The sequence below is a fragment of the Aphis gossypii genome, chromosome X, assembly GCF_020184175.1.
Source record: "Aphis gossypii isolate Hap1 chromosome X, ASM2018417v2, whole genome shotgun sequence".
Classification (NCBI taxonomy): Eukaryota; Metazoa; Arthropoda; class Insecta; order Hemiptera; family Aphididae; genus Aphis; species Aphis gossypii.
In genome coordinates this window covers 18,894,112-18,919,891 of record NC_065533.1, presented here as the reverse complement: position 1 = coordinate 18,919,891, position 25,780 = coordinate 18,894,112, and the positions used below count along the sequence as shown (strand labels likewise).

General features: G+C 23.3%; 1 protein-coding gene across 6 annotated transcripts in view; it reads left to right on the top strand.

The window, feature by feature from the left end:
* LOC114122500 (transcription-associated protein 1-like) overlaps positions 1-25,463 on the top strand; it is a 29,417-nt gene extending 3,954 nt beyond the window's left edge. For 5 of the 6 annotated variants that reach the window (XM_050205264.1, XM_050205263.1, XM_050205261.1 and 2 more), the window contains 54 exons: positions 268-462; positions 534-586; positions 1,914-2,047; positions 2,117-2,260; positions 2,930-3,216; positions 3,338-3,474; positions 5,639-5,808; positions 6,539-6,684; positions 6,762-6,918; positions 7,126-7,268; positions 8,275-8,363; positions 8,606-8,865; positions 8,944-9,168; positions 9,241-9,405; positions 9,582-9,777; positions 9,863-10,164; positions 10,236-10,419; positions 10,547-10,773; positions 10,861-10,981; positions 11,750-11,883; positions 11,972-12,133; positions 12,203-12,448; positions 12,984-13,242; positions 13,473-13,678; positions 13,749-13,904; positions 13,982-14,119; positions 14,191-14,532; positions 14,612-14,692; positions 14,801-14,893; positions 14,949-15,096; positions 15,181-15,476; positions 15,591-15,736; positions 16,553-16,808; positions 16,886-17,175; positions 17,263-17,362; positions 17,444-17,679; positions 17,759-17,936; positions 18,107-18,274; positions 18,338-18,562; positions 18,624-18,794; positions 19,081-19,527; positions 19,609-19,761; positions 19,864-19,941; positions 20,027-20,054; positions 20,134-20,258; positions 22,308-22,485; positions 22,612-22,868; positions 22,976-23,182; positions 23,256-23,447; positions 23,521-23,652; positions 23,713-23,854; positions 23,924-24,117; positions 25,047-25,163; positions 25,235-25,463. In XM_050205264.1, coding sequence (XP_050061221.1) covers positions 268-462; positions 534-586; positions 1,914-2,047; positions 2,117-2,260; positions 2,930-3,216; positions 3,338-3,474; positions 5,639-5,808; positions 6,539-6,684; positions 6,762-6,918; positions 7,126-7,268; positions 8,275-8,363; positions 8,606-8,865; positions 8,944-9,168; positions 9,241-9,405; positions 9,582-9,777; positions 9,863-10,164; positions 10,236-10,419; positions 10,547-10,773; positions 10,861-10,981; positions 11,750-11,883; positions 11,972-12,133; positions 12,203-12,448; positions 12,984-13,242; positions 13,473-13,678; positions 13,749-13,904; positions 13,982-14,119; positions 14,191-14,532; positions 14,612-14,692; positions 14,801-14,893; positions 14,949-15,096; positions 15,181-15,476; positions 15,591-15,736; positions 16,553-16,808; positions 16,886-17,175; positions 17,263-17,362; positions 17,444-17,679; positions 17,759-17,936; positions 18,107-18,274; positions 18,338-18,562; positions 18,624-18,794; positions 19,081-19,527; positions 19,609-19,761; positions 19,864-19,941; positions 20,027-20,054; positions 20,134-20,258; positions 22,308-22,485; positions 22,612-22,868; positions 22,976-23,182; positions 23,256-23,447; positions 23,521-23,652; positions 23,713-23,854; positions 23,924-24,117; positions 25,047-25,163; positions 25,235-25,312 — 9,694 coding nt within the window. In that variant the 3' untranslated portion in view covers positions 25,313-25,463. The remainder of the gene's footprint in view (positions 1-267; positions 463-533; positions 587-1,913; positions 2,048-2,116; positions 2,261-2,929; positions 3,217-3,337; positions 3,475-5,638; positions 5,809-6,538; positions 6,685-6,761; positions 6,919-7,125; positions 7,269-8,274; positions 8,364-8,605; positions 8,866-8,943; positions 9,169-9,240; positions 9,406-9,581; positions 9,778-9,862; positions 10,165-10,235; positions 10,420-10,546; positions 10,774-10,860; positions 10,982-11,749; positions 11,884-11,971; positions 12,134-12,202; positions 12,449-12,983; positions 13,243-13,472; positions 13,679-13,748; positions 13,905-13,981; positions 14,120-14,190; positions 14,533-14,611; positions 14,693-14,800; positions 14,894-14,948; positions 15,097-15,180; positions 15,477-15,590; positions 15,737-16,552; positions 16,809-16,885; positions 17,176-17,262; positions 17,363-17,443; positions 17,680-17,758; positions 17,937-18,106; positions 18,275-18,337; positions 18,563-18,623; positions 18,795-19,080; positions 19,528-19,608; positions 19,762-19,863; positions 19,942-20,026; positions 20,055-20,133; positions 20,259-22,307; positions 22,486-22,611; positions 22,869-22,975; positions 23,183-23,255; positions 23,448-23,520; positions 23,653-23,712; positions 23,855-23,923; positions 24,118-25,046; positions 25,164-25,234) is intronic. The other variant, XM_050205265.1, reaches the window with a different exon arrangement.
* Positions 25,464-25,780: the final 317 nt, after the last annotated feature.

The window sequence follows — 25,780 nt, the reverse complement described above, 5'->3', positions numbered from 1 at the left end:
TTTTCAGTTGTTCTTTTATTAGTTTTTGTAATAATTGAAAAATCATTAGTAAAATAAAATATATTACTGAATGGTATATTTTGTTTTATTTTATATAAAACATGTTTTAGATTCATACTAACTGAACACATAGTAGATGTGACCATAAATTTACCATCAATAGAAACAAAATATTTTGATGTCATAATTTTTATTTTGATTGATAAATATATTTTTTTTATTATTAATGAATGCATGTATGATTAATATAAAATATTTATATTTTAGATATCAAATAAATTTGTGTAACATGGTTATGAATGTATTAAGTTGCATTGTTCAAAGACAAAATAATATGATTACTAACATGAATTTAATTGAAGATGATAAGAATTCTTTAATAGATTTATTTTATCGAGTACTTAAAATTTTTATAATAAAGTTGAAGCAGTTTCAAAAGTTTTATTTACCACAATTAAATGAGTAATATTTTTATTTTTATTTTAAGTTATTTATAGTAGTTTATCTTATTAAAATATTTGTTAATATTTTAGTTCTAGCTTTTCTAAAGAAAATGATAATGAAAGCATTTCATCTATTTTAGCAGGTATGATAAACATAACATTTTAGTAATACATAATCTTAGCAAAGCACATTATAAAATTATGTGTTTTTATTGTTCAATATATCCCTTCCCTTAGGTATAGAAAGCTATTTAGTAATCTTATTCATTATTTTGTATTTATGTTATTGATTGAATTTATTTAAAATAAATTTAAAATAAAAGTTTATTATATATTAAGCTTTATCATTAACAGCAATAATAAATTTTGTAATTTTTTTAATCATTAAGATGTTCAAAACCTTTTTTTGTAAGATCATTTTATTAGATTTCTACTTTGTTAATAATATGTTTTATAGATTTTGTACGTATTGTTCTATCTAAAATTACTTAATTGAAGACTAAATAAAATTTTTTTATGTAACAATAATATAATATTTCTTGCATATAACAAGAATATAAATTATGTTTAAGTATTTATATATTAGATTCTGAGTGAAGCGAGGAATGTATTGGTTTTACAATAATGTTTATTTCTTTTTCTTTTTTTTTTTATTCTGTAAACACTTTTTCTCCTCCTAAACTTGCTCAAAAGTATCAATTGTAACATCTTTTCTGAAAGGTCATATTTTTGAGCTGGTACTTTAGAGAAGTCATTTATCGATTTTCGAAATGGTACTCGAAATTAAAGCGGTTAAAGGAGAAAAAACGTACGATTTCACGATTTTAAAGTATTAAATAATTACGGATGACGTTTTCTACTAGAAATATTGCTTCAGATGAAAAATGACAAGAGACCTTTTTTATTGTATTTTAGATTTTAATCCTTGCGTTTTAAAGTTCGGAAAATTTGAGCCATTTTTGAGCTATTTATAGATATTTTAATTTTGGGAGTTTTTTTGTTGTAATTCTGTTAAAAACATTCGTAAAAAATTTAAATTTGGGTTGTTTACTTATAATAACCTTGTATAGACAATTTTCAAAACATTTGAGCGACTTTTGACCTTTTTTTTAGATTTATATAAATGTTTTTAATAAGTACCTACTAATTTTATATTTTAGATGTACTTATTTATTTATTTTACCACGTAACAAATTATAGATTGTTGATAATGTAATGCTATCCACCAAGTTTCACTCAGAATTGTTTTTGTTAGCAATGGTATACTGTTAACCTATACTGTTGCTCACAGATAAAAATTAAATAACCTTATGTATCCCACTTTCCTGACTTCTTACTTAAATCAGTTACTGTATTCAGGCTTTTTTTTAACATTATCTTATTGTTTAAATATTGAAAAACTGTTTTTTTTTTTTTTTTACAGTCTTTATGTGTTATCTAACAAATATTATATATATATTTTTTTTTTAGAAAAACAATTGAAAGAACAAGAAGATTTTAAGTATGGGTATCATCCATCACAAATAGCTCCTTATTCTTTAGCTGATTGCAAACGGTTTATTAAAATAATTATTCCAGCAATAAGGACAGTTTTCCAATTTATTGTAATTATATTTTGGTGCATGGTTTAAAAATAATTATTATGATTTATGAGTAATAATTAATAATTTTAGGTTAAAATTGAAGGAGAAAAATTTCCAATTCACCCTCAATACAAAAAAACATTTAATAATTTTGTAAATCATTCATTGTTGTCATTAAAAATATGTGATGGTTCATTGCCAAAAAAAGAAATGGTGAAAGAAATACTTCTTGCCGTAAGTGAATGTATTTTAAATAACATATATTATCCATGTTTTACAAATACACAACATAAGTAAATAATATATTCATTTGTCAGAACACATTTTGGGTTGTTGGTTATGTTAGCGTATTCAAACTTAAAAAGTAAGAATATTATGTTAAATATCTTATCAGATTACTTAAAATTTTGATATATTTACCTTGTTAAAATTCATTTAAATATTTAACATCAATAAGAATTTGGTATTTTTTCAAAACATCATAATAAATTTTACCTAATTTACATTTATAATTGAATTAATTTAACATAAAATAATAAATAAATATTAAATTTATCAATTAGTTATAATGGCCACAGAAAAAAAAAATATATTAAACTTATACTTATCTATTGTTTGTTTGGTATAACATTATTATGGTGAAAGCTAATATTCTATTTGAGCTATTTTCCTGGACATGTTGACTTTATTTTTTCTGTAGATTTATTAAAATTATAAAATACATTTAATCAAACTATTTTTTAAATTATAATTAGATTAAGTAATTATATTACTATTTATTATTAATGTTTTAATGATTGGTTAATTTTCTCTCTTATTTCAAATTCCCCAATATTTTATTTTAATAACATATATTTGTGCTTTATTATAAATAATTCATTTAATATTTAATAATTTTTTCAGCTTTCGTGTATCAGCCCAATTCATTTAAAGACTTTGATCACAGGGGACCATTTAGTCAAACAAATTTATGCTAATAATCTAGAAATATTAGTCTTCGAAATGGCACTGAAAGATGAAATTTTAGTTTCAGCTTTTAGTAGTTTAATATTTGAGTATATATTAAACAATCTAATTGATGACAATGAAAAATCACGTATATTTGATTTGATTGATAAGATCCAATTAAATGTCAAATTAAACTATCATGATGATAAACGTGATGAATACATTTACAAAATTATCCAAGCGTAAATTTTTTTTAAATTAATAATTTATTAGTTTTCATAAGTTATGAACAATAAATAAGTTTATATACACAATGTTTTAGTAGGATGTTTTTAATGTAATTATTCTAAATTTTTTTTATAGATTGATGAACAACTTACAAAATACAAAAAACCCTGTGTTTTTTATTGGAATATTAAAAACAATGCTAATTATTGTCGAAACAGCAAGTTATGATTTTGGAGAAAATATGTATTCATTAATTAGATCTCTGTTATGCGGTATTATAAATTTATTTTTATACTTTTACTAATTTCAAAAACCTTTAATTATGTTACTTGTAGGGTTTATTCGCGACTTTTCAGTATGAGATACAATTTAGGCGATTTTTAGACTCATTGCTCAACCCAGTTACCTTTGTGTTTTTATTTTATAATTTTAATTATATTATTGATTAATTAGAAATATTATTAATTTTTTTAAAAATATTGATTTTATAGAAATTAATTGGTATTGGAATTTAGATAAGAAATACTTGCGAAGTGTATGTGCTTACCATAAGTGTTAAAATTTACATTTTTACTAAATATGCATTTAGTTACACCCTTTTTTACTTTTAAAAAACCAGAAAATAGTTTTAATAATAATAATAAAAAAAAAAGCGGGTAAGTGGGTACTGCTCTGCTGTACATTAGGTGCCGTGTGGATCACTATTATATATTTTAGAAGTGTTAAATTTGAATCCAATGATAGTTATCATTGTATACGAAAAACGATTCTGAACGAAGATGATTTGTCAGTCTAGGATATACCTAATTTCCAGTGGTTGGTGAAAAAGGTGGTTTTCGTTAATGGCCTGAATACACCAAAATTTAAGTTCTTTTATAATTATTGTAAGCTAAACTTATGAAAAATCTTGTATTAAATTTTCAACTTTTAGCTACTTATGCAAAAAATTTTATGAATTATTCCTACAAAATAATTTGCAAGTATTCATGATTTTGACGAATTTTTGTCAATATTTAAATTTCAAATGCTAATAAAAAAAAATTGAGCTTATGTATTTTTATAATTTTTTAATCACTATGAGAATAACATATGAGGAACTTTGTATAAAATTTTCAAATATTTTGATTGGGCCAAAAAAATTTCAAAAAATTTGAACAGTTTGACACTTCAAAAAAAAATTTTCAGAAAAATTGAAAATTTCAGTTGTCTATAAAAAGCTCAAAAAAAACTCAAAATATTTTGAAATTAAATCATGTAAAGAAAATGCCAATCTAAATAACTGGTAAAATTGTCAAGTATCTACGACTTATACTTTTTGAATAATAACAAATATTTAAAATCGTTTGAGGATAAATCGTTATCGTTACGCGATTTCGTAAAAATTTAAAATTCAAACGCACATAAAATTTTTCCTACAATGATGCTTCGAGTTTTCTCTATACCTACTTGAAGAAAAACCTATGGAAAACTTAGTGTTGTATTTTTAATCCTTAGTTATAAACACAAAACATTTTATGATTTTTCAAATTCAAAATTACTTGCAAATTTTCGCGTTTTCGACAGATTTCGTAAAAATTTTAACTACAATAAGAACAACTCATAAGAAACCTTGTATTAAATTTTCAAGTTTTTTTTGTCATCCAAAATTTTTTTACCGACACTTCAAAAAATCGAAAATTTCAGTGGTCAATAAATAACTCAAAAAAAGTCAAAAATTTTTGGAAATTTAACTGTATATAGATAACACTAACATAAACATTTGGTGAAAATTTCAAGTATTTACTGTGATTAGTTTTTGAATTAAACCATTTAAAAAAATCGATTCGGTCGAAAACTGGTTTTGCGTAAAAATTCTCGTTTTTCCGTCATTTTTTTTTTGTTTTTCTCGATTTTTTTGAAAACTATTGGAAAGTGTTTACTTTTTACCTCTATAATGTACCAAGGATATTCACTTTTTCATCGGAAACCACCCCCGAAGTTTGAAATTGATGCATTATTTCGACTAGTTATGCTGTACACAGACACACACAAAAAAAAAAAGTATACATCATTGTAAAATCAATACATTCATCACTCCGTTCTGAATCTAAAAACAATTTGAGGTTTCGATTATCTTGTATTTTGTAAATATTTATTATGATATCATGTTAGACTTTCTTGTTTAATGGCTTATATTTATGAATTATGTAGTGTTAGCTTGCAGTTTTGAAACTAAAATTTATAAAAACTATATAAAAATAGATAAATGGAACAATTATAAATGGTCTATTTTGAATAATAGTGATAGTACCCTTTAGTGATTTTTCATATCTAAGTATATATTTTTTTAAAACTGTAAACTATACATAGCTTTTAAATTTCTGAACATTATTTTTAAACTATTCTTGTACCCATCTATTTTTTTTTTTTTGATTATTCATTTTGATTGTTGTATAGATTTACTTTCATACCATAAAAGATTAACAAATGATTCAGTTGAAACAAAAGTTGCGCTTGCAGAATTGTGTTTAGCTGAGTGTATGTTTAAAGTGGTTCTTCATGCTCATATAATGGATTTATTGCCAGTAATTGCTTATTCATTTAAAATACCTGAATTAACTCCACAAGTATGTATACACACCTTACTTTATTTTTTAAAATGATACTAAATAAATTGTATTTATTATAATATGTACTATATCTCTTGTTTCTTTTACATAATTTAAGTATATTAAAATTGTATTTATGATAGGATAGTGACATTATCATTGTTGAATGTATATTTTAAATTCTAGATAAAACATAGCTGTCTTTTTTTGATAATTTTTTTTTAAAGTAAGTTCTTTAGGCAATGTTCATTAAAAATGATTGTATATGATTTATATATACAATAATATACTCAACTTAATAATCTTTATTTATGCAAGGTAATACTCAAAATTTTTATATTTGTTTTTTTAATTATTGGATTTTTCGTTTTATAATTTTTAATACTTCTATACTCTTAGTGTTTTTACATGAAAAAATACTCGTGTAAAATGTTGTTTTACAAATATATTTGATGGAAGTGGAATTTCTTAATTACTTTGTATTATATAACATTTCTTTTACTAATAATAAATTTGCTTCTAGAGTTATGACATTTTCTATTGAAAATTATTTTGACAAAGACAAAATGATAACAATTAAAAAAAAAGAAATAAAATTATTTAAAATTAATTTCAAAATAAAACATTGTCAGAATTAATGAACAATATAAAAAATAAATTCTGCATATTAGTGATAATTATTTTTATTATATTTTAATCAATATGAATTCATATAATGAAGCTATTATATTTTTTTCATCATATATAGGGCCTCGGTATTTTAGAGAAATGTTTGGACATCTTACCAACTCAATTTTTAGATGACCCTGTTCTCCCAGTTCGAAATGAAATCATGAATGGATTGTGTGATTGTTTACGAAGTCCACATAAATCAATTTCACAGCCAGCTGTTAGGTAGATTTAATTGTCAAAAGAGTATTTTAATAAAACTATTATTATTATTTTTTACATATTTTTTTTATTTATTTAAGTTTACTTGGGAAATTTGGAGGTCTGAATCGAAGTTCTGTTATGAAAACTGACCACCTTAAAGTATGCAAACAATTTCATCAAGTTTCTAGAAAACCTAAAATATTTATAACATATGATGATTATGATAATACCACATTAGAATTGGATATTGAACCTGTAAGTAAAATAGAAGCTATTAAATATAGTAGCAGTTATAATACAAAATTGGTTTTCGTCATTTATGAAATAATGTATTTGAACTTAATTTTTATTTAATTTACTCATATTTTTTCAGATATTATTACATCATTAACATTTTTTATTTCATTGAATTGAATTGTAAATTATTAAAACATTATATTTTAATTTATTAATATTTTATAGGGTGTGCATACTGCTGTTCAAACATTAGTATTGGATGATGATAAATTCAATAGATTACATAGTTGGAATGTTATAAAAGGATATCTAGTGATATCAATGGAATATGATTCTCATAGAATTTTACAATTATTGTCAAATATCAAGTATTATAATTATTTATAATTATAATCTTACATTTTTTTTTAAGTTTTATTTCTTGATTTTACTATTCAACATATATTATATTTATGGAAAAGTATCTTTATTATTTCGGTCTGCAATGTATTACTCACTTCTAATAATAGCATGAATACAGTAGTTTAAATACATTTAATAATTTGTTTAAATACAAATAAAAAATATTTGAATTGCATACGTACTAATTATTACAAAAAGCATTGTACATAATATTTTAAAACATTATAAAAATAATGTAGTCCTTAAAATATGCTAAGTAAGTTTTTTCAAATTCTTTATCTGAATAGAATAATTTAAATATTAAACTATAAATTTAAAGTATGAATTTTTGAACATTCGCATCATTTTCATCTACTTAAATGTTTTAAACTTTGATGTATTAATAATACAAAAAATAATATATCAATTAAGTATATATTATTATTAATTAAATTAATAAAATATACTTAATTTTACATACGCACAATAGCTTATAATACATACAAAACAAACGATATAAAATAATAAACCCATATAAAATTGTGTTTTATGGAGACATAACCTTATTTTTATTAATATTTAATTAAAAATGAAATTAAAATTTTACTATAAAGTAATATGAATAATTTTATGTCATTTATACTTATAAATGATTATTAAGTTAGTGAATATTAAGTAAGTATTGGCTTGATTCTTGATTAAAAAATCAATGACATATGTTTAAATTATTTTAGTTTTTAATCAGGTCATTAACTTACATTAATTTTTTACTATTAAAACTATACAATTAAAGCATAAGAAAAAAATCTAATTTCTACAATTGTTGAACCTCTTATAATTAATGCTATAAAGTAGACATTATATTTGTTATTGGACATTACTAAGTAGTATATTATGATATATGTTGAATTTTATTATTAATAAAATATTTTTAAATACTTTTTAAAAATTATTTTAATGTTATCTTATACAGAAATTATTTATAAATTTTAGTTTGGAAATATTGATTGAAAAGTTTGCAGCTAATGAAATACAATATACCAACACTATTAATGATGAAACATGTATAAAAGCATTAACTGGTAACTACAAATTGTATTTTTCTTTTAAATATCAAATATGATAACTTATTGTTTTGTTTTGTATTAAATAATTATAATCAAATACCTGGTTAAAATTATAAATATTTTAATCATTAAAAATATTGAATTGACAAAAAATATATACTTAGTTAGTCTAATTAATTATTGTAACTAGTATTATTGCAATATCAACTTCAACTATGTTTTCACATTTTTTAAGTTTATCAATATTTACTATTTAGGTTTAATGATTTGCTGTGACGATGAATATTTGAAGGCAGAAGCTCTAAAAATTTTTAACGAATTCTGCAAAAGAATTATTCATATTTCCATATGTCACTTTAGCGATGTTTCGTATGGATACTTTTTAGAAGTTAACCCTTACGTTATAATTGATGCTATTTGTGAAGTATTATCAAATGAAAAGCAAAATATTTCTCAGTTTGGTGTGAAAGCTACAAAATTTATTTTAAAAGAATCACACAAAATCTTAGGAGATAGTGTAAGTATTGAGATTATTTAATATGATTAAAAAACTATATTTAATTGAACATTGATTAAATGCACATTTTTATTTTAGGTTGTTTATTTTCCTTTTATTACTTATATGTTCCGGAAATTTTGTGAACTTTGTTATGATTTAAGTTGGATTTGTAAACGTGGAGGTTGCTTAGGACTGCATACTTTGTTTTCTACTTTACTAAAAGAAGAATCTGAGGCTAATGAATATTCCAATTGGTTTATTAAACATTTTAATAATACATTTAGAGCCATGCTGTTTATATTTTTCGATCACAACAGACATGTATTACTCTTAATAATTTGACTTATAAATACTATAAACATAATATTTATAATTGAATTGTATGCATTTTAGTTGACATTTGGTACTTTAAAAATTGCTGAGAGTAATTTAGATTACATGATAAACTGGCTGTATTGGGTTAAATCAAAAAATCCATCACACTGTTTAATACAGGATACTATTTTAATGGAGATTACTGATTACATAACTGGCCCAAATGATTTGCTCAGAGAACAGGTTAAAATAATTAACTATAAAATTACTTTTATCTTTTAATTTCTGGTTATTTATTAATTATTATAAGCACTCATGTGTAAAACTAATATTGCTTTTAACGTTTTTGTTTTGAGTGCATTAAAAAATGTAACATGTATTAAATTTGATGTTCTATGCTAATTTTTATTTATTTACAGTCTATAAAAATTATTAAATTAATGGCAAATAAACAACAAAAAACAGTTATGGAGATTTTAGAGCCATACTATAATCAAATTCAACTAGCAATTCCAGGAAATCGATTATTCAATACTTATACTTTTAAATCACAAATTGGTATAATGAAAGGACACATATTTTGTGCTTTGCATTCTATTCCTGCTGAACAATTTGGTGAGTTATTTAAATAAGTCTTATGATATTATGTTGTAATTTGAAAATCCCTAAATCTCATTTGTTTTTTTTTTTTTTATTATAGATGTTTTAAATGAAATAAATGTATTTTATTTCAATATAATTAATATTGTATGTAAAAGAGATATTAAAGAATTAAGTTCAATGAAGATGTTTAAATGTTTATCACCTACTCAATTATTTGAATTTCGTCAAGTAGCCATGCAAGTTTTAGTCCACTGTTCAAGTTTTATGGCAAATTCAGACAATATATTAATATTTGAAATACTAACGAACGCACTTATGAGTTCTGATATTAAAATGCAAAAAATAGTGTACCAGTGTTTAGAATCTCGCAGCATAAATCTGGTCATTGAATTAGATTTGGTAAAATTAATTTAATAAAATATTTTGTGGAATAAATACCTATTTAATTAAATTACATTTTTTTTTTTTAGGTGGATGAATTGTTAATATATTATAATGATTTATTACAAAATCCAGAAAATTTTACATTACAAAATATTAATTTTATTTTTTATATGACAAAATTATTTCCATCTAGTCCGAATAAGATGTTTTGTACTTCTATATTAAATTCATTTAAATATTTATGGAACAATTTAAATTGTAGTATTCATAGTAAGTAAATGTTATAAATAGTTATTCTTTATATATTTTAAAATTTAAAAAAAACTTGAATGTGTTTAAAGCTTAAGATTGTTCAACAAATTATTATACATGTATTTTAATAATTTTTTTGTTTTAGAAGCATCCATGTATGAACTTGAACCTAATTTAGAGAAAATTTTACAAATAGTTGGTCAAATAACTGAAACACCATTTTTTCATATTAAAGAAATATGTGAAATTATTTTGAATCAAAATTCTTTAAATGTTGAGTTGTGTAATAGATTATATCCACACTTGACTGAATGTTTGTTGAAGTTTCCAGTAGATTGTGTAAAATTATTTTTTCTAGATCAAAATATAAAGGTTTGATTTTTGTTATCATTTCTATCATTATTTATATAATAACATATTTTTAAAATAATAAATTCTTATGTAATTAAAATCATTTAGAATTCAACATGGAATTTATTTTTTATTTCAATGATACACAATGACAAATATGACTCTCTGAGAAATGTGTTGGCATCAGACCCTTCACACCTTGAAACATTATTGACATCTTCAAAATCTGGTTAGTTTTTATTTTTATCTTTTGACATTATTATATTAATTGTATGTTATAATATTTAGAATTCGTTATTGTGACTATAGTTTTATACTATCTTTAATGTATTGAGATCAATTGGTGTGTGAACCAACATTTTTTTCTGTACAAAATTATGATTTGAATTATTATACTGGTAAAAATATTGAGATACAAGTAATTTTTGTAATTTTTTGGATAATAGAATAATTTTGGTAAAATTTCTGGTTATATCAAATTTTCATAATCATGATATGGTAAATTTTAGAATAATCAATTTATGATGTAAATTATAAAAAAATCTTTATATCTTATAATTATTTTACAATTTTTATTTATTTATTTTTTTTTGTAGTTAAATACGTCCATCAAAAATCAATTATAACTTAATGTCAGGAATAAAAACAAAATGTTCAAATTTAAATTTTATCTTTTACCTAGATATATTTATGAAAACCAGAAATTATGATATCTACTAGCAATAAATCCTAGCAGCATTAATCACTTTTTATGCTTTTACTGTAACATATTATTTATTCATTATTTTTTTGTAAGAAATCAAATTAAAAATACATTATGAATTGCCAGGATGTGTGGCTAATGCCATTATATTTATGATTTCAACTTTTAGTAAAATTAATTCACATGCATTGTTATACCATATATGCTAATATGTTTTTAGTTGTCATTAATATCTATTGTTATTTTTTGTTGTAAACTTAACATTAATTTTTTTTATAATCTATATTTATTTAGATACATCAAGATCTATTCAATATGCATGTGTTAAAATAATATATAATTTGTTAAAAATTACCAAAAAATGGATTTTCAGATCAAACCATATTATACACTTACTACTAAATATTTGGTGCAGTAATAAATTCAAAGTAATTTTTACATTTATTTTATTTCATATTATGTAATTAAATAATAATTAAATATATGTAAAATGATTAATTGTTGTGATTTTTTAAGGAGCGTTTTAAAAATACAGCTGCAGTTCAATCAACAGAATGGGATGAACCCAAACTGATATTAAAAATTATAATTGTATATTATCGAGATCATATTAATGAAGTTTTTATTCTTTTTCATTTACTTTTAGTGTTTTCAATGAGATTTCCTATAGATATAAATGTAAGTTTTATTTGATAGATTTTTTACTTACACATGACCATATTTTAATTTTTAATTTTGTTGAAACAGTTTTTCAGAAGATTTTTAGAAAAGGAAATAATAGAATCAAGTACTGTAGAATGGAAACGATTAGTCTTTTTTCAATTTATTGAATTATATCAAAAAAAAAATGCAAATGTTGATATTTTAGGAAAAATACTTCAATATATAATACTACCATGTTTTTCAATGTCTTATAAAAAAGGAGAAAAACAACAACTATTATGTACATTTACTAAAACTAATGAAAATATAATTGGTGTTGTTTTAAACAAGGTAAATATTTCCTTTTTCTATAATTTTAAATTAAAAAATGTCTTGGTGCTAAATATAATGATGCTCAATATTTATGTATACTGATACACACACTTTATTTTCATGGTTTCTTTATGTTTACCAATATAAATTAAGTATTTTTGATAAAAAAATGTTTTTAATACATTTGTTCATATTTTTTTCTTATTTGAAACTATGATAGTAAAATCAATGGATAAATAAGTATCTAAATAGATGAACTTCCTTATGAATGTATTATACTAATGGTATATGGTAATTAAAAGTATTAAAAACAGAATAGTTTATTGAAGATTAATCTTCATTAGTAAATTGTTAATTGTTGATTATATAATATTCTTATTTATCAAAAGTTATATCTTTAACAAATATACTATGTATTTTAAAAATATATTCTTCATATTAATCATTATAATTTCTAAGTAATTAAGATTTGTACCCAATGATTCTAGTAGTATAGTTTATTTATAGTATTATTTTATGATAATTTTAACTTTCTGTTCATGTATATGTTTAGATTTTTAACAATATTCGGGTTGTATTAAGTGGATCTGATTTTGATGGAATTAAAGTATTCTTATGCCAACTTATTTGTCTGTTAATTGATGATTTATTGTATTTCAATGATAATGTTTGTGAATTGATATATAATTCCATAATATCTTGCACATGGTTTAGATGTACAATGGATATTAATGTTAAGTATCATTGTTATTTAATTTTAACTCGCATAATGTTATCTGAAAATCCACCAAAAAAAGAAAAACTTAATCAAAGTAAGTTGATATGGTTATCATAAATATTTCATAATATTATGTTATTTAAATATATTACTTAAACTCTGTGTCTAAGAAAACAGATATGTTTATAATAACCTTCTTGGCAGTTGGGAGTACAAAAGTCTGTGTGCACGGTATAAACATAGACATCTGTGTTTCTAGACATATTGTTTGAATGTGATATTTTTAAATTTTGATTTTTTATTAAATTATTGTAATGGTTTTAGTGATACATTATGAGCTTTTAAAAGCTAGCTCTAGTGAAGGTTTACCAGTAATAAATTACTCATTAAACTTGATAGTTTCTGCTATCTGTGAAAAAAATGGTAATGTACAAGGTTTAGTTGCATGCATTAAGAAGATATTGATCAATGAATCACAAAATGTGCCAATTTTGCATCACATTAGTTTATTTTTAATTAAATATAATACAGTAAGTTATATTAAGATTATTACTGTTATGATTTTATTTAAAACTGAACTATTTTTTAACATGATTTTAGTTGTTTTTCCCTTTCAAAGAGTTTTTGCTCCGTAATATTTTAGGAGCTTTATTTCCAATTGCTAAGAATAATAATATACCTGATTTTAAAAGCACAGCTATAGATTTAGCATGTATGATAATTAGCTGGGAACTTGCTGATAGTTCTTCAAATACGGTAATATTTTCATTATTGTATTTTTTTTTTTTTTAAATTGTTATTATTTCCTTTTTTTTATCATGTTTAATAAATAGACATTAACATTTCCTATGAAACGTTCAATTGATGATACGCAACCTAAAGTAGAGAATAATAACACGCTGCCAAAAAAAAAGAAATCATCCGAGTTTATTGATAACTGTTTAAACTTTTTGGCAATGGTTGGATGTCAGGTATAGTACATAAACTATAAATATTTTTAATATTTTTTATTTTCTATATAATTTAAATGTATTTTATGTAGACACATGATGATAAACCTGAAAGCTTGATAACTAAATTAGCAATACGCAGTAGAAAGTTATTTAAAAATATATTAACCACTGAACCAATCAATACTACAGAATTAAAATTAAAATTTGGGTGGTTTGAAAAACTTTTGGATTCGTTTCTGAAAAAAGAACAACTTTTCAAACAAAACCCAAAAATGCTTCATGGTAATACTTCTGCAAGTTTAATGAACTTGTTAGCCGCTTATGATACTGTATCATTCATGCTAAATGTTTTACCTCAAAATATAATGATAGAAGCTATAAAACCTGTTCAGGATCATCTTATCAAATTGCTACAGTTTGCATTTATTGAAGTAATATTATTACTTTTAAATAATTAAAAAGTTTTATATGCATTTAAAATTAATTGAGTTATTAATTTTATTTTAATAGGGTTCTACTTTAAACAGTCCACATAGTCATAGGGAGATTGTAATAACCAATCGACACCTTGCTATATCACAAGTCAAACAAGTAAATTATTTGTCTTATGAAGAGATACATTTTCTTGTATTTGTATTAAAAGTTAATGGAATATTTTATTTAAAAATTATATTAATTATGTATTTTTTTAATATTTAGTGTAATGAAGGCACATTAAAATTAATTACAGAAATTTTAAAAACCTTCCCATCAAATGAGGGTTTAGAAAAGTTGCATTTATATATTCAAACGGTATGTAGTTATTCTCATAATATAACTTAATTTACATAATAAATATATGTTTTAGATCATTACGGAGGGTTTAAATAGTAATTGTTCAAACAAATTAGAAATCAGTTTGACATTATTAAGAGTTTCATTAATATATTTTCCAAATTATATGAATAATGAATTACTTAATACTATGGGAGATATAATGTTTAAATTTAATGAAAGTTTGTATAATATTGATAAATAATTAATACTTGCTATGTTGGTAAATTACAAAAGTATATTAATAATGTACAAATATTTTTTAGATAACATAAATCCGAAGGTTAAAGTCCAATGTTTAGAAATACTAAAAACTCACGTTGATACATTACCACGTGTTGGTAAGCAAGTATTTATTGAAAAAGTAGTAATAGAAAATTTGGATAGAGCAAGAGATTTTGAAAACAATATACCATTTGAAGTGCAAGTAAAATGTTTTGAACTCATCATTACTTACATAAGAGATATATCTGAAGCTGCTGAAGGAGTATTGTTAAATTCAACTCTTATGGAATATATAAAAACAACAACTGATGAACGAATTATAATAATTATTTTAAATGTAATTTAATTTAATTTATTTTTATCCATAAATTTTATTATTTTTTGAAATATGCTTTATTTACATATCTTTATTGCAAGATTGTATAATGTAAATATATTTTTTTTTTTTTAGGTAATGACTAAATGGATTGAGATTTGTAGGGATGAGACTGTATTTTTCAATTGCCAAGTTATTAAAATTTTAAAATCCATCACTTTTATCAATCGCTTTCCAAAATTAACTGATTATTGTTATAAATTAAATCTTGAAATTTTCAGGTGCGCTATTTTAAAACTATTATATATTTCTATTTGTTTTCTTTTATTTATTTCTAATTATTAATAATGAGACGTTATGTTATAATTTTATTTTAAATAAAGTGATCCATTAAAATTCAACAATGAAATATGCAAAAATTTTGAACAAAACCATAAGTTTTAATTAATTTAAACAAAATAGTTATGACTATTATATTATTGTGTTTAAAAAAAATACAAATTTGATTAGCTTATTAAAAAATGTATTATTTGTGAATAATTGCAAATATACAAATATATCACAATAAATTTGAAAAATTTAACATGTAGCAAAAAGATTTTCTTTATAGTGATTGCAAAATGAATAAGTTATTTAATTGTACTTGGCAAGAATAATGTTATATTAAATAAGAATTAAATGCCAATTCAATAAGTGTTTTACTGTTTTTTTGCATTTAGAATTTAACGTAAATGATTTTATAATAAATAATTTATATCATAACAGACAATAATCACATTGGTATTGTTGATTATTCAAAATTATTTTTATTTTTTAAATTTAGATAATTTATAATGTTTTTTTAAATTAATATATCTTAACTAAATTGGTAAGATAAATATTTACAAATCATTTTACCTTGTTGTTTAATTTCAATTAATTAAATATTTTTCTAAGTTAGTTGCCTAAAATTAAGAAGTCTTAAGTATATACAGTTGGCCTATCTTGTCAACACGTCATTGGTTGATTATTTAAGTGATTTTATAATCACTCATCTATAAGTAGTGACATTAAAATAAAATTATTTATATAAAATAACATAAATTAATTATTTTCAGGAATTGGTATTTTTCGGAATGTATAGAATTTGGTATCAATTGTAAAACTCCTTCAATAAGATATGAATTTTTAAAATTTTTTGATACATTATGGCGTGACGGTGGATTATGTATGAGATTGTATACTTCGATGTCTAATGAATTAAGTTATAATTTAGATGCTTCTATTGCATTTTATGTTCAACTATTACTAATAAAAATATCCAAAAATACTAAACTCCGAGGAGATTTTTCATTATTAGTCATAAATAACATGGTAATCTTTGATAAAATTGTAAAATAATAAATACGTTCTCTTGTTACTTTTATTTTAGTTAATATATTTATTTTTAGGATACCATTTCAAAAAATAGTAGCTCTTTGCCATCATATCAAGTACAAAATATTTGTACGTTTGAAATATGTTTCTCTTTAGCACAGTTATGTTTTGTTGATGAGGACTTAGCTAAAACCTTATGGATATCACTACTTCCCGATGTTTGGAGTTTGTTTAATGATGATCAAAGAAATTTACTATCGGCAAGAGCAATTAATTTTTTAGCAAAAAGTAAACTAAGAAATAACTTTATGGCAGTATTTTATGAAGCTATTATTCTTTGTAAACCAAATATTAATTTTAAACCGTATGTTATTTATCATAATTAATTAAATGTATTACAAATATTATGTATGTATGAATATTCTGTAATTTTTATAAATATTTATTTCAGTTATCAAATGGTGTATATCGGAAAAACATATAATTTATGGCATTTAGTCATTAAACAAATGGAAGATATATGTAGTTGCTACATACATGATAAAAAAAATGTTAGTTATATAAATAAATTACACATGATTTGTTTATGTTAAAATTTAGTTAAACATAATATATATATATATTATTTTAAGGAAGCCGTTGAAGGAATGATTCAAATGTATTCTCTACTACGGGAAGAAGATGTTCTAGAAAGTCTTTTTCAAAATACTATAAAATGTGACGCTACAAAAAAAGCATTGTCTCTTGAGCAACAAGGATATATTAGAGAAGCTTCACAAATGTATATAAAATTATTAGATCAAGAAATAAATGGAACAAACATTTACCAAAATAAAGATAATATGTTTAGAAAGATTCGTTTAACTAAGTAATTATTACCTTTGCTACACTACTACTACAGTGGTATAAATCAATTCACCAGTTTAATTATCACGTACATATTATAGATGTTTAAGAGAATTGAATGAATGGAGTTATTTAAGTGAAAATATATTAGAAGATGATACTATTTTATTAAATATTGAAAATAGATGGAAAAACACAATTCAAAATTCTGCATATGATGATTTAAGGTGGTATTTGGAAAATAAACAAAATATTTGGCCATCTAAATTAGTTTGGAAGGTGATTTTAAAATTAAAATAATTCATACACGATTAAATTGTATAATGTTTAATTTGTATAAGACTTTCATAAACTTGGTTTTTCAACATTACATTTTTGTGTGTTTAAATAAATGATTACATTCATTTTTTTTTTTTTTTAATTAATTAAAAATGTATTTTCATTTTTAGTATCATTTTTATTTGGGAATGTTAGGATTAAAAGAATTAGATCAGCAAGTAATATTTACTGTTCAGGAACATATTGACCTTGCTACTACCGAAATTATAGATAAATGGAAAATATTACCTAAGTATTTGTGTAATGCTCATATCCCTTTACTTCAAGCCACCCAATTGGTATGTTAGTTAGAATATATTTAGTAGTTAGCTTTAATTAAATTATTATATTGCTTTAAACAGATAGTTGAAGTACGAGAAGCACTTAATATCCAAACTAGTTGGTTTCAATCACCAGAAAATATCAATAATATTAACTCATTAATTCAGATTTGGCACAACAGAAATCCATGGATTGGAGATAACTTAAATGTATGGAGTGATTTGATTACATGGCGACAAACATATTATTCATTTTTGAATCAACAAAATTCATATTTAAAATCACATTTCATAAAATCTGCTCAGGTTAATATTTCTAAGTATAACTTAATATCAGATAATAACCATCTTTGGTAATAATTTACAGGATAGATCAAAATTAATTTTTGGAGAGATAGCATTAAAGCACAAGATGGCTGATGTATCTATTAATATATTAAATAGTATCAATCTTAATAATATTACAACATCTAATTGGTTGCATAAAATGAACTTGGAGGTGAAATGTAAACAGTCAGAAGTTAAAAAATACAACAAAGTTAGTAAAATGTATTACATAAGAAATATTTATGAAATATATATTTATTTATTCAATTGACACATTAATTTTAAACTACTATGTGTTGTATGGTGTTTTAAACTTAAAAGTTTATAAGTTGTAGCATTTTAAATTTATCATATTTTAACTATTAATTAATATTAAAAAAAAAAAGAAAACTTATCATTAGTTATACATTTCAATATAATATAGGTATACTAAGTATTAATATTTTGTAGTAATATGTTTGGTATTCCAATAACTTTATTAAATTTATTTTTTTTAGAAATTCAATGATTTAGCCAATTTGCCATTAAACAATGATTTTATGGATGATATAAAACCTCTATTATTAACAATCTTAGCTGGATTTCAAGATTATTGTGGTAACACAGATATTGCTTCAAAATATTGTGCCATGTTTTTTTCTATTGAAGAAACTAAGAAATCTATTGATATCGAATGGCAATGTATTATAGAAGACAATTTTAAATTAATTCCTTTACGTGTGCATAAATGTACCAACCGACCATCACAATTAAACAGATTTTTAAGGACTTTAAATTGTAATGAAATATTAGAAAATGCTTGGCTTCAATGGGCAACATTTATTGAACACAATTTCAACCAGTCATCGGTTAAAGATGTAAATATTGCATTATCAGCCATAAAATGTTATATTATAGCATCTACATTCACTACTAATATTAAATGTAATATTGTAATGGCTAGAGTAAGTATCAATTAGAATTATAATCATTTTTATTTTATATTATTATTATTATTTTTATAAATAAAAATTATTTTGTTTCAGATTTTATGGCTTTTAACATACGATGATAGCAAGTATATACTATTACGTGCTTTTGAAAATTGTAATTTTATGTTTTCTGATATATGGCTTCCTCAAATGCTAAATATATTTGTTGAAAAAAATATTAGAGCTGTTGTTAACATTATTTCAAAGGTAATAAAATGTATTATTTCTTTACTATAATATTTTTTACAAACACAACATTTCACTTGATCAAATTAAATTTTTTCTTATTATGTATTTATAATATTATAGATTGGACAATGGTATCCACAACAAATGTATTTGGCTTTAAACAGAATGTACCTCAGAGAACAAATGAATAAAACAATGGTAATATAAACTATAAATAGTAGTGTATAATATACAATTATAATATTTTAATAAAAAGCTTGTTATTAATATTATTTTTGTTTAGGAAACTATGTCTGCAAATACACTGAAAAGTATGTTTATTATTTTTTATGTTCGTATTTTTAATTAATTTTTTATCCATGTTTTAATAATATTTTGTTATTTAAATAGCAGATGATGTCCGAAAAAAAATATACCAAAATGGGTTTAAAGTAGATAAGATTAAACGAATGATGACGACTCTGTTGCAGAAGAATAATCTAGGTATAACTCAATTGGACTATTTTGTTGATCAGGTTAGTTTAATAAAATGTATTACTAGGAAACTTTATTATTGTATTATTTTTTTTTATTATGATTATCAAACAAACTGTCTGTGGTGTCTGTGGCCATTGAACGCAACAGTACATTATATATAATTACACATTGCATGAATTTATAAATGGAAGTATTTGAGATAACATATTTAGGGATAAGTATAATAGTAATTAACAAAGATATATAAAATAAAGAGATTAAGTATTATGCACAATTTACAGTTTATTTATGAGCTGTGTTTCTGAAAGGAATTGTATGATCCTGAATATGTTGTTGGGGTCTGGGTTGAGTATTTCAGCTAGGTGGTCAGAGATGAGAAATTGCCTTCTTTCCTTGTTGTACATTCTACATTCAGTGATAATGTGTTTAACAGTGAGGAATACTCCACAACAACAGCATGTTGGGGGGGCCTTCTTTCATTAAATGAGAGTTTGTGAGGTGGTTGTGACCAATTCTGAGACGGTTGATGGAGATCTCAAGTTTTCTAGTGGTGTTAGCAAGAAATAGATACGGTTGGACAGATTTCTTTACTTCGTTAAATTTGGTGGACATTTAATTCCACTCCTTTTGACATCAAAGTACTGCGTTCTCGTCGGCTAATAAAAGTATTGGGGCAGCATAATCTAGTTTTGATAATATGAAAGTTTTATGTAATGTAAGAGAGGTATGAGAGTGGGCTCCTATGAAGTGTAAACGAAAATTTTTATATTGTTCAGTCTTGAAGCGGTGGCTTTCTATAAATTTAGGATGTGAGGGGTCCATGAAGCTTTAAAGTCGAATGTGATACCCAAAGTGATTTTAACTTTGGGATGGTTTTCTATAATATGGTTTCCGATGTTTATATGAATTCTCTTTCTAGTCCCCTTTTGGTTGAAAACTATAAGGCTGGTTTTTTCCGGGGACAAATGAAAACCAAAGATTTTTGATCAGAACATGAGTTTATTCGTGGAATCTTAAAGTATCTGTTGGATTGAATTGATGTTTGTACTGCGGCAGAGGATAGTGAAGTTGTCTGAGAATAGTAGGGGTATGTTTGGTAGTGTTAATTCTTCAGATATGTCATTGATAGCAATCAAGAAAAGGATAACAGAGATAGTTGACCCTTGCGGGATTCCATTTTCTTGTACAAAGGTGTCTGAGAGTGTTTTGGAGGTTTTTACTTGAAAGATACGGCGCTTAAGGAAATTTTTGATGAAATTTAGTATGTTTCCTTTGACAATTACTTTATTGAGTTTATCTAATATTCTGGGTCTCCACCCTATGTCATACGCTTTGACAATCTCAAAGCTCATCATTCCCAGGCTTTTTTTGTTAAGTAGGGCAGTGTGGATTTTATTTTTTATGGTTAGAAGGTTGTTAGTTCATTGTGCTTCTATTACGTCGGAACCCATTTTGTTCGGGATTAAGAATGCCTAAGTTTTCAATAAACCATATTAATCGACGATTGAATATTTTTTCTAGAAGATTACACAGCGTGTCGAGTAGACATATAGGACGGTAGCTTTCTGCTAAGAATTTATTTTTGTTAGGCTTGATCAGGGGGATGACACATCCGTGTGTCCAAGAGTTAGGGAAAATGTTACTATACCATATTGTGTTCTAAATAGCAAGAAGGAGGTGGCTTGTGGAGTGTTTTGTGAGGTTTTTGAATTTTTGATGAAGGAATATGAAATTCCATCGGGGCCGAGGGATTTACTTTTGCAGTTGTAAAGAGCATATTTTAGTTCCTTGATCTTCAGTGGGGTATTGAGTATGGATTGATGAAAGTTCAGTGGGTCTACTATATTGACTGTGTCAACATTATGTTGAGAGTAGGTTAAGAAATCTTGATCATAATTTGCATTAATGTTAATAAAGTTATTGTGGAAAATAAATCCGAGATTTGGCAACTTCTTTGGGGGATTAGGAGAGTATATACTAGTAATACTACTAATACTAGAATAATACTAGAAATGAAAAATAATTAAATTGTAGTAATAAGCAAAATATTATTTATTGAAAATTAATTATATCAATTTTTATTATAGATAACTTCTTTAGACGAAAGTTGGGATGAAGAATTACGTCGAAAATTGTATGAGTGCTTATATCTTAGTTATGATTTTGCGTTTGAAAATAAAAATTTGAATGTTCGAGTTCCAAGAAAAATTTCAAAGTTTATTAAAACTATAGTTAAATTGTTTGTTGCTGAAGATGTAAATACAAGTATGCATACTTATAACAAACTAATAAAATAAAAAATGATTTTTTTTTCACATTTTACTATGTCTGCAGCAATACTTTTAACGTTCTGTTAAATAATATTAACATATTTATTATGTTTTAAATTAGTAAAATCAAAGAAAACATTTTTGGTTCCGGATCGTTTGTCAGTATGTTATCCATTCTTCAAGCAAAAGTTTTCATCGGATTTCAGCTTTGACTCAGTTCCTACTATCAAACTAATGATAATCCAACTAAAAAAATGGATCAAGCTCATAGAAAACAAATCTAATTATCCGACTAAATTTGTTCATCATTTCCGATGTCCCACAATCTATCAATTTGATTGGTCTGTAATAAGGATACCTTGTGAACATTATATCAACGTAATAATTTAATAATGAATTAATACAATTATTAAATGTCAATTAACTGTTCCCTTAATTTTTAATCAATTATATTAAAATATTGTTTGTTATAACTAATATATTAGGATTCTTCTAAGGCTGTTAGAATACATAATTTCAGTGGACATGTACATCTCATTGACAAAAATGGTACTGTTGTTAAACAATTGTCTATTCGCGGAACCGATGGTCATATATATACCTACAATGTTTCAAAAGGCCATGGTATTGAATCTGAAGATAGAATTTTTCAATTATTCAAAGTAGCAAATAGTTATTTGCTTGATTTTAAAGTAAAGTCGTTTTTATAGTCAAAATTGTGATGCATATCTTATATTTAACTAATCATATACAATTTTATTTTAGGAAACTGCTAAAAGATTTTTAAAGTTCTCTATACCAAATACATTCACAATTGCACCAAATTTAAGAATGATTGAAACTAAAAAGAACTCAATATTTTCACTCTTTGATATCTATAGGAAAATAAATAAGCCTGTGTCATGGATTCATGAAGATATTGATTTTTGGTTTTCAGTATTAAGTACATGTATTATTGTAGGTCAATATGTCATATATATTTTTTAATTTAAAATAATTAAAATTAATTTCTGCTTGATGTGTTTTACAGACAGAAAGAAATAAGCCTTTGATGGAATCTTTACTTGCAGCAGGCAACAAATATGGCTCAGACGAAGTGTTGAAGAATTGGGTTTCATTAATGTACCCATTGCAATCTGATTATTGGACATTTCGCCAAACCGTAAGTGATATGTTTAGAATACAATTTTATGTATTTTAATTTGTTGAACATTGTTTTTAGTTTGTTGAAAATTACTCACTACTTTGTTTTTCTGAGTATGCTTTCAATCTTATCAAATTAAAACCCGAAATGCTGCATATTGACAAAAATAATGGAATCGCTATTGTTTTACACTATAAATTTAATTTGAGTAAAGTTCATGGTTAGTATCTCTTTTAATTTAAACTTGTGTGAATTTGTATATCAAATAATGATAATTCTAACTTTGCAGGAAACTTGTTTCAAAATCACATAATACCTTTTCGTTTGACACCAAATTTGACAAATTTTATAACGCCTTATCGAAAATATCAAATGATAAATTGCTTAACTGTAACTGGTCATTGTTTAATCAACAGTATTGATGATATTAATGTTGTACTGAAATTATTACTTAAGGATGAATTTATGGCTGATTATAATACTGTAAGTAATTTAATCACTTGTTAAGTACTTAGAATTAAAATGTGAAGAATTAAAAAACTAAATATCTATCATAAAGTTAAGAATTAATGAATCTAAATATTAATATTTACTTCCATTGTATTTTTAATACTCTTAGTTATTTATTATCATTATATGCAATATTATACTTGAATAATAATTATCGAATATTATATATTTGAATTAAATCAATTGAATTATTTTTAGTGGGAGGTTATGTTTAACATTAAACCATAAAACTAGGTAATAAAAGTATACAGTTTTCAACATATTGTAATACAACGTATGAATGAAATAAAATTATAGTTGACACGTTTATTAATTTTAAGTAAAATAGAAAACCAACCACAATATACATAATAATATATAGAGACAACTTTGTGTTACATCATTCATAACATTTTTATGACTGATTATTAAAAATAACACAATTTGAATACAATTATTATCAATGATAATCACATACATTTTTACTAATATAAAAAATTTAATCTTATCATCAACTATATTCATTTAATTATACCCAAGTAACATTTAAGTCATTCATATAATATTATAGCCATACATAATTAATTATTATTTTATATAATGTTTAAAACCAAACATAATATTTTAACCATACCTATAACATTTTTATTAGACTGTTTTAAATATGTACAAGTGGTAAAGATGTTTTTTTTAAAAAATTTGATGGGACTCAATTAATATGTATCTTAAAACAACTCGGAACTCAGTTAGTCTATATCTTAAAACAACTAGGAACTCAATTTGTCTTTAAAGATTTTATTGTAACTTAGTATGTAGTTGGTTTATATGCTGTAAACAAATATACATATATTCATTATTATAGATTTCAGTCAATAACTTGTATTATTTAATTACATTTATTTAAATATTGTGATTTATTTTAGAAAACTTACAAAATAATATCAAGAGATAAACGGCAAATGTTTAAAATGGTTGATAGAAACCTGAAGTATATTTTGAAGAGTTTCAATAAACTAAAAAATTCTGCGACCCACAATCCAGTAATTTCTACCAGAATAAATAACTTATAATTGTTTTTATTTTATTACAATTGTTTAAATTATATTTTCAGATTCCTGATCTCCTATACCAAGCTTTCCATAAAGAATTATTAAGCCATGAACGTCCAACATGGCGTCCCTGGTTGTAATGAACTCTTAACTATAGGATTAATTTGTTTTGATAATGATAACTTTTGTATTATCCTTTTTATATTATGAATTTTACATAATCATTATTGTTTTTTAAGACTGCTAATTATAAATTATTTATATGAATGTTATTCATGTAAAGTACTTTTATGACTGTATTTTTTTTTTATATAACAAACTCTGTTTCTGAACAAACATTTTTACATTTATTTAATATAATCTCATGTATTATAATTTATAAACTATTCATTATTATCGAAATATACTAAGAAATTCAAACATAATATTGTTGAAATCAAATTTACAGATGAATTTTTTTATGTGTAGAATGAACATAGAAAAATAATAACTCATTCATTTCTTCACAATAATATTGCTATAATAAATTGTAAAATAAATATTAGTAATATTTGTAATATTTACTGAATATTTATTTAATAATGATGTTATTAGTAATAAATTATTTC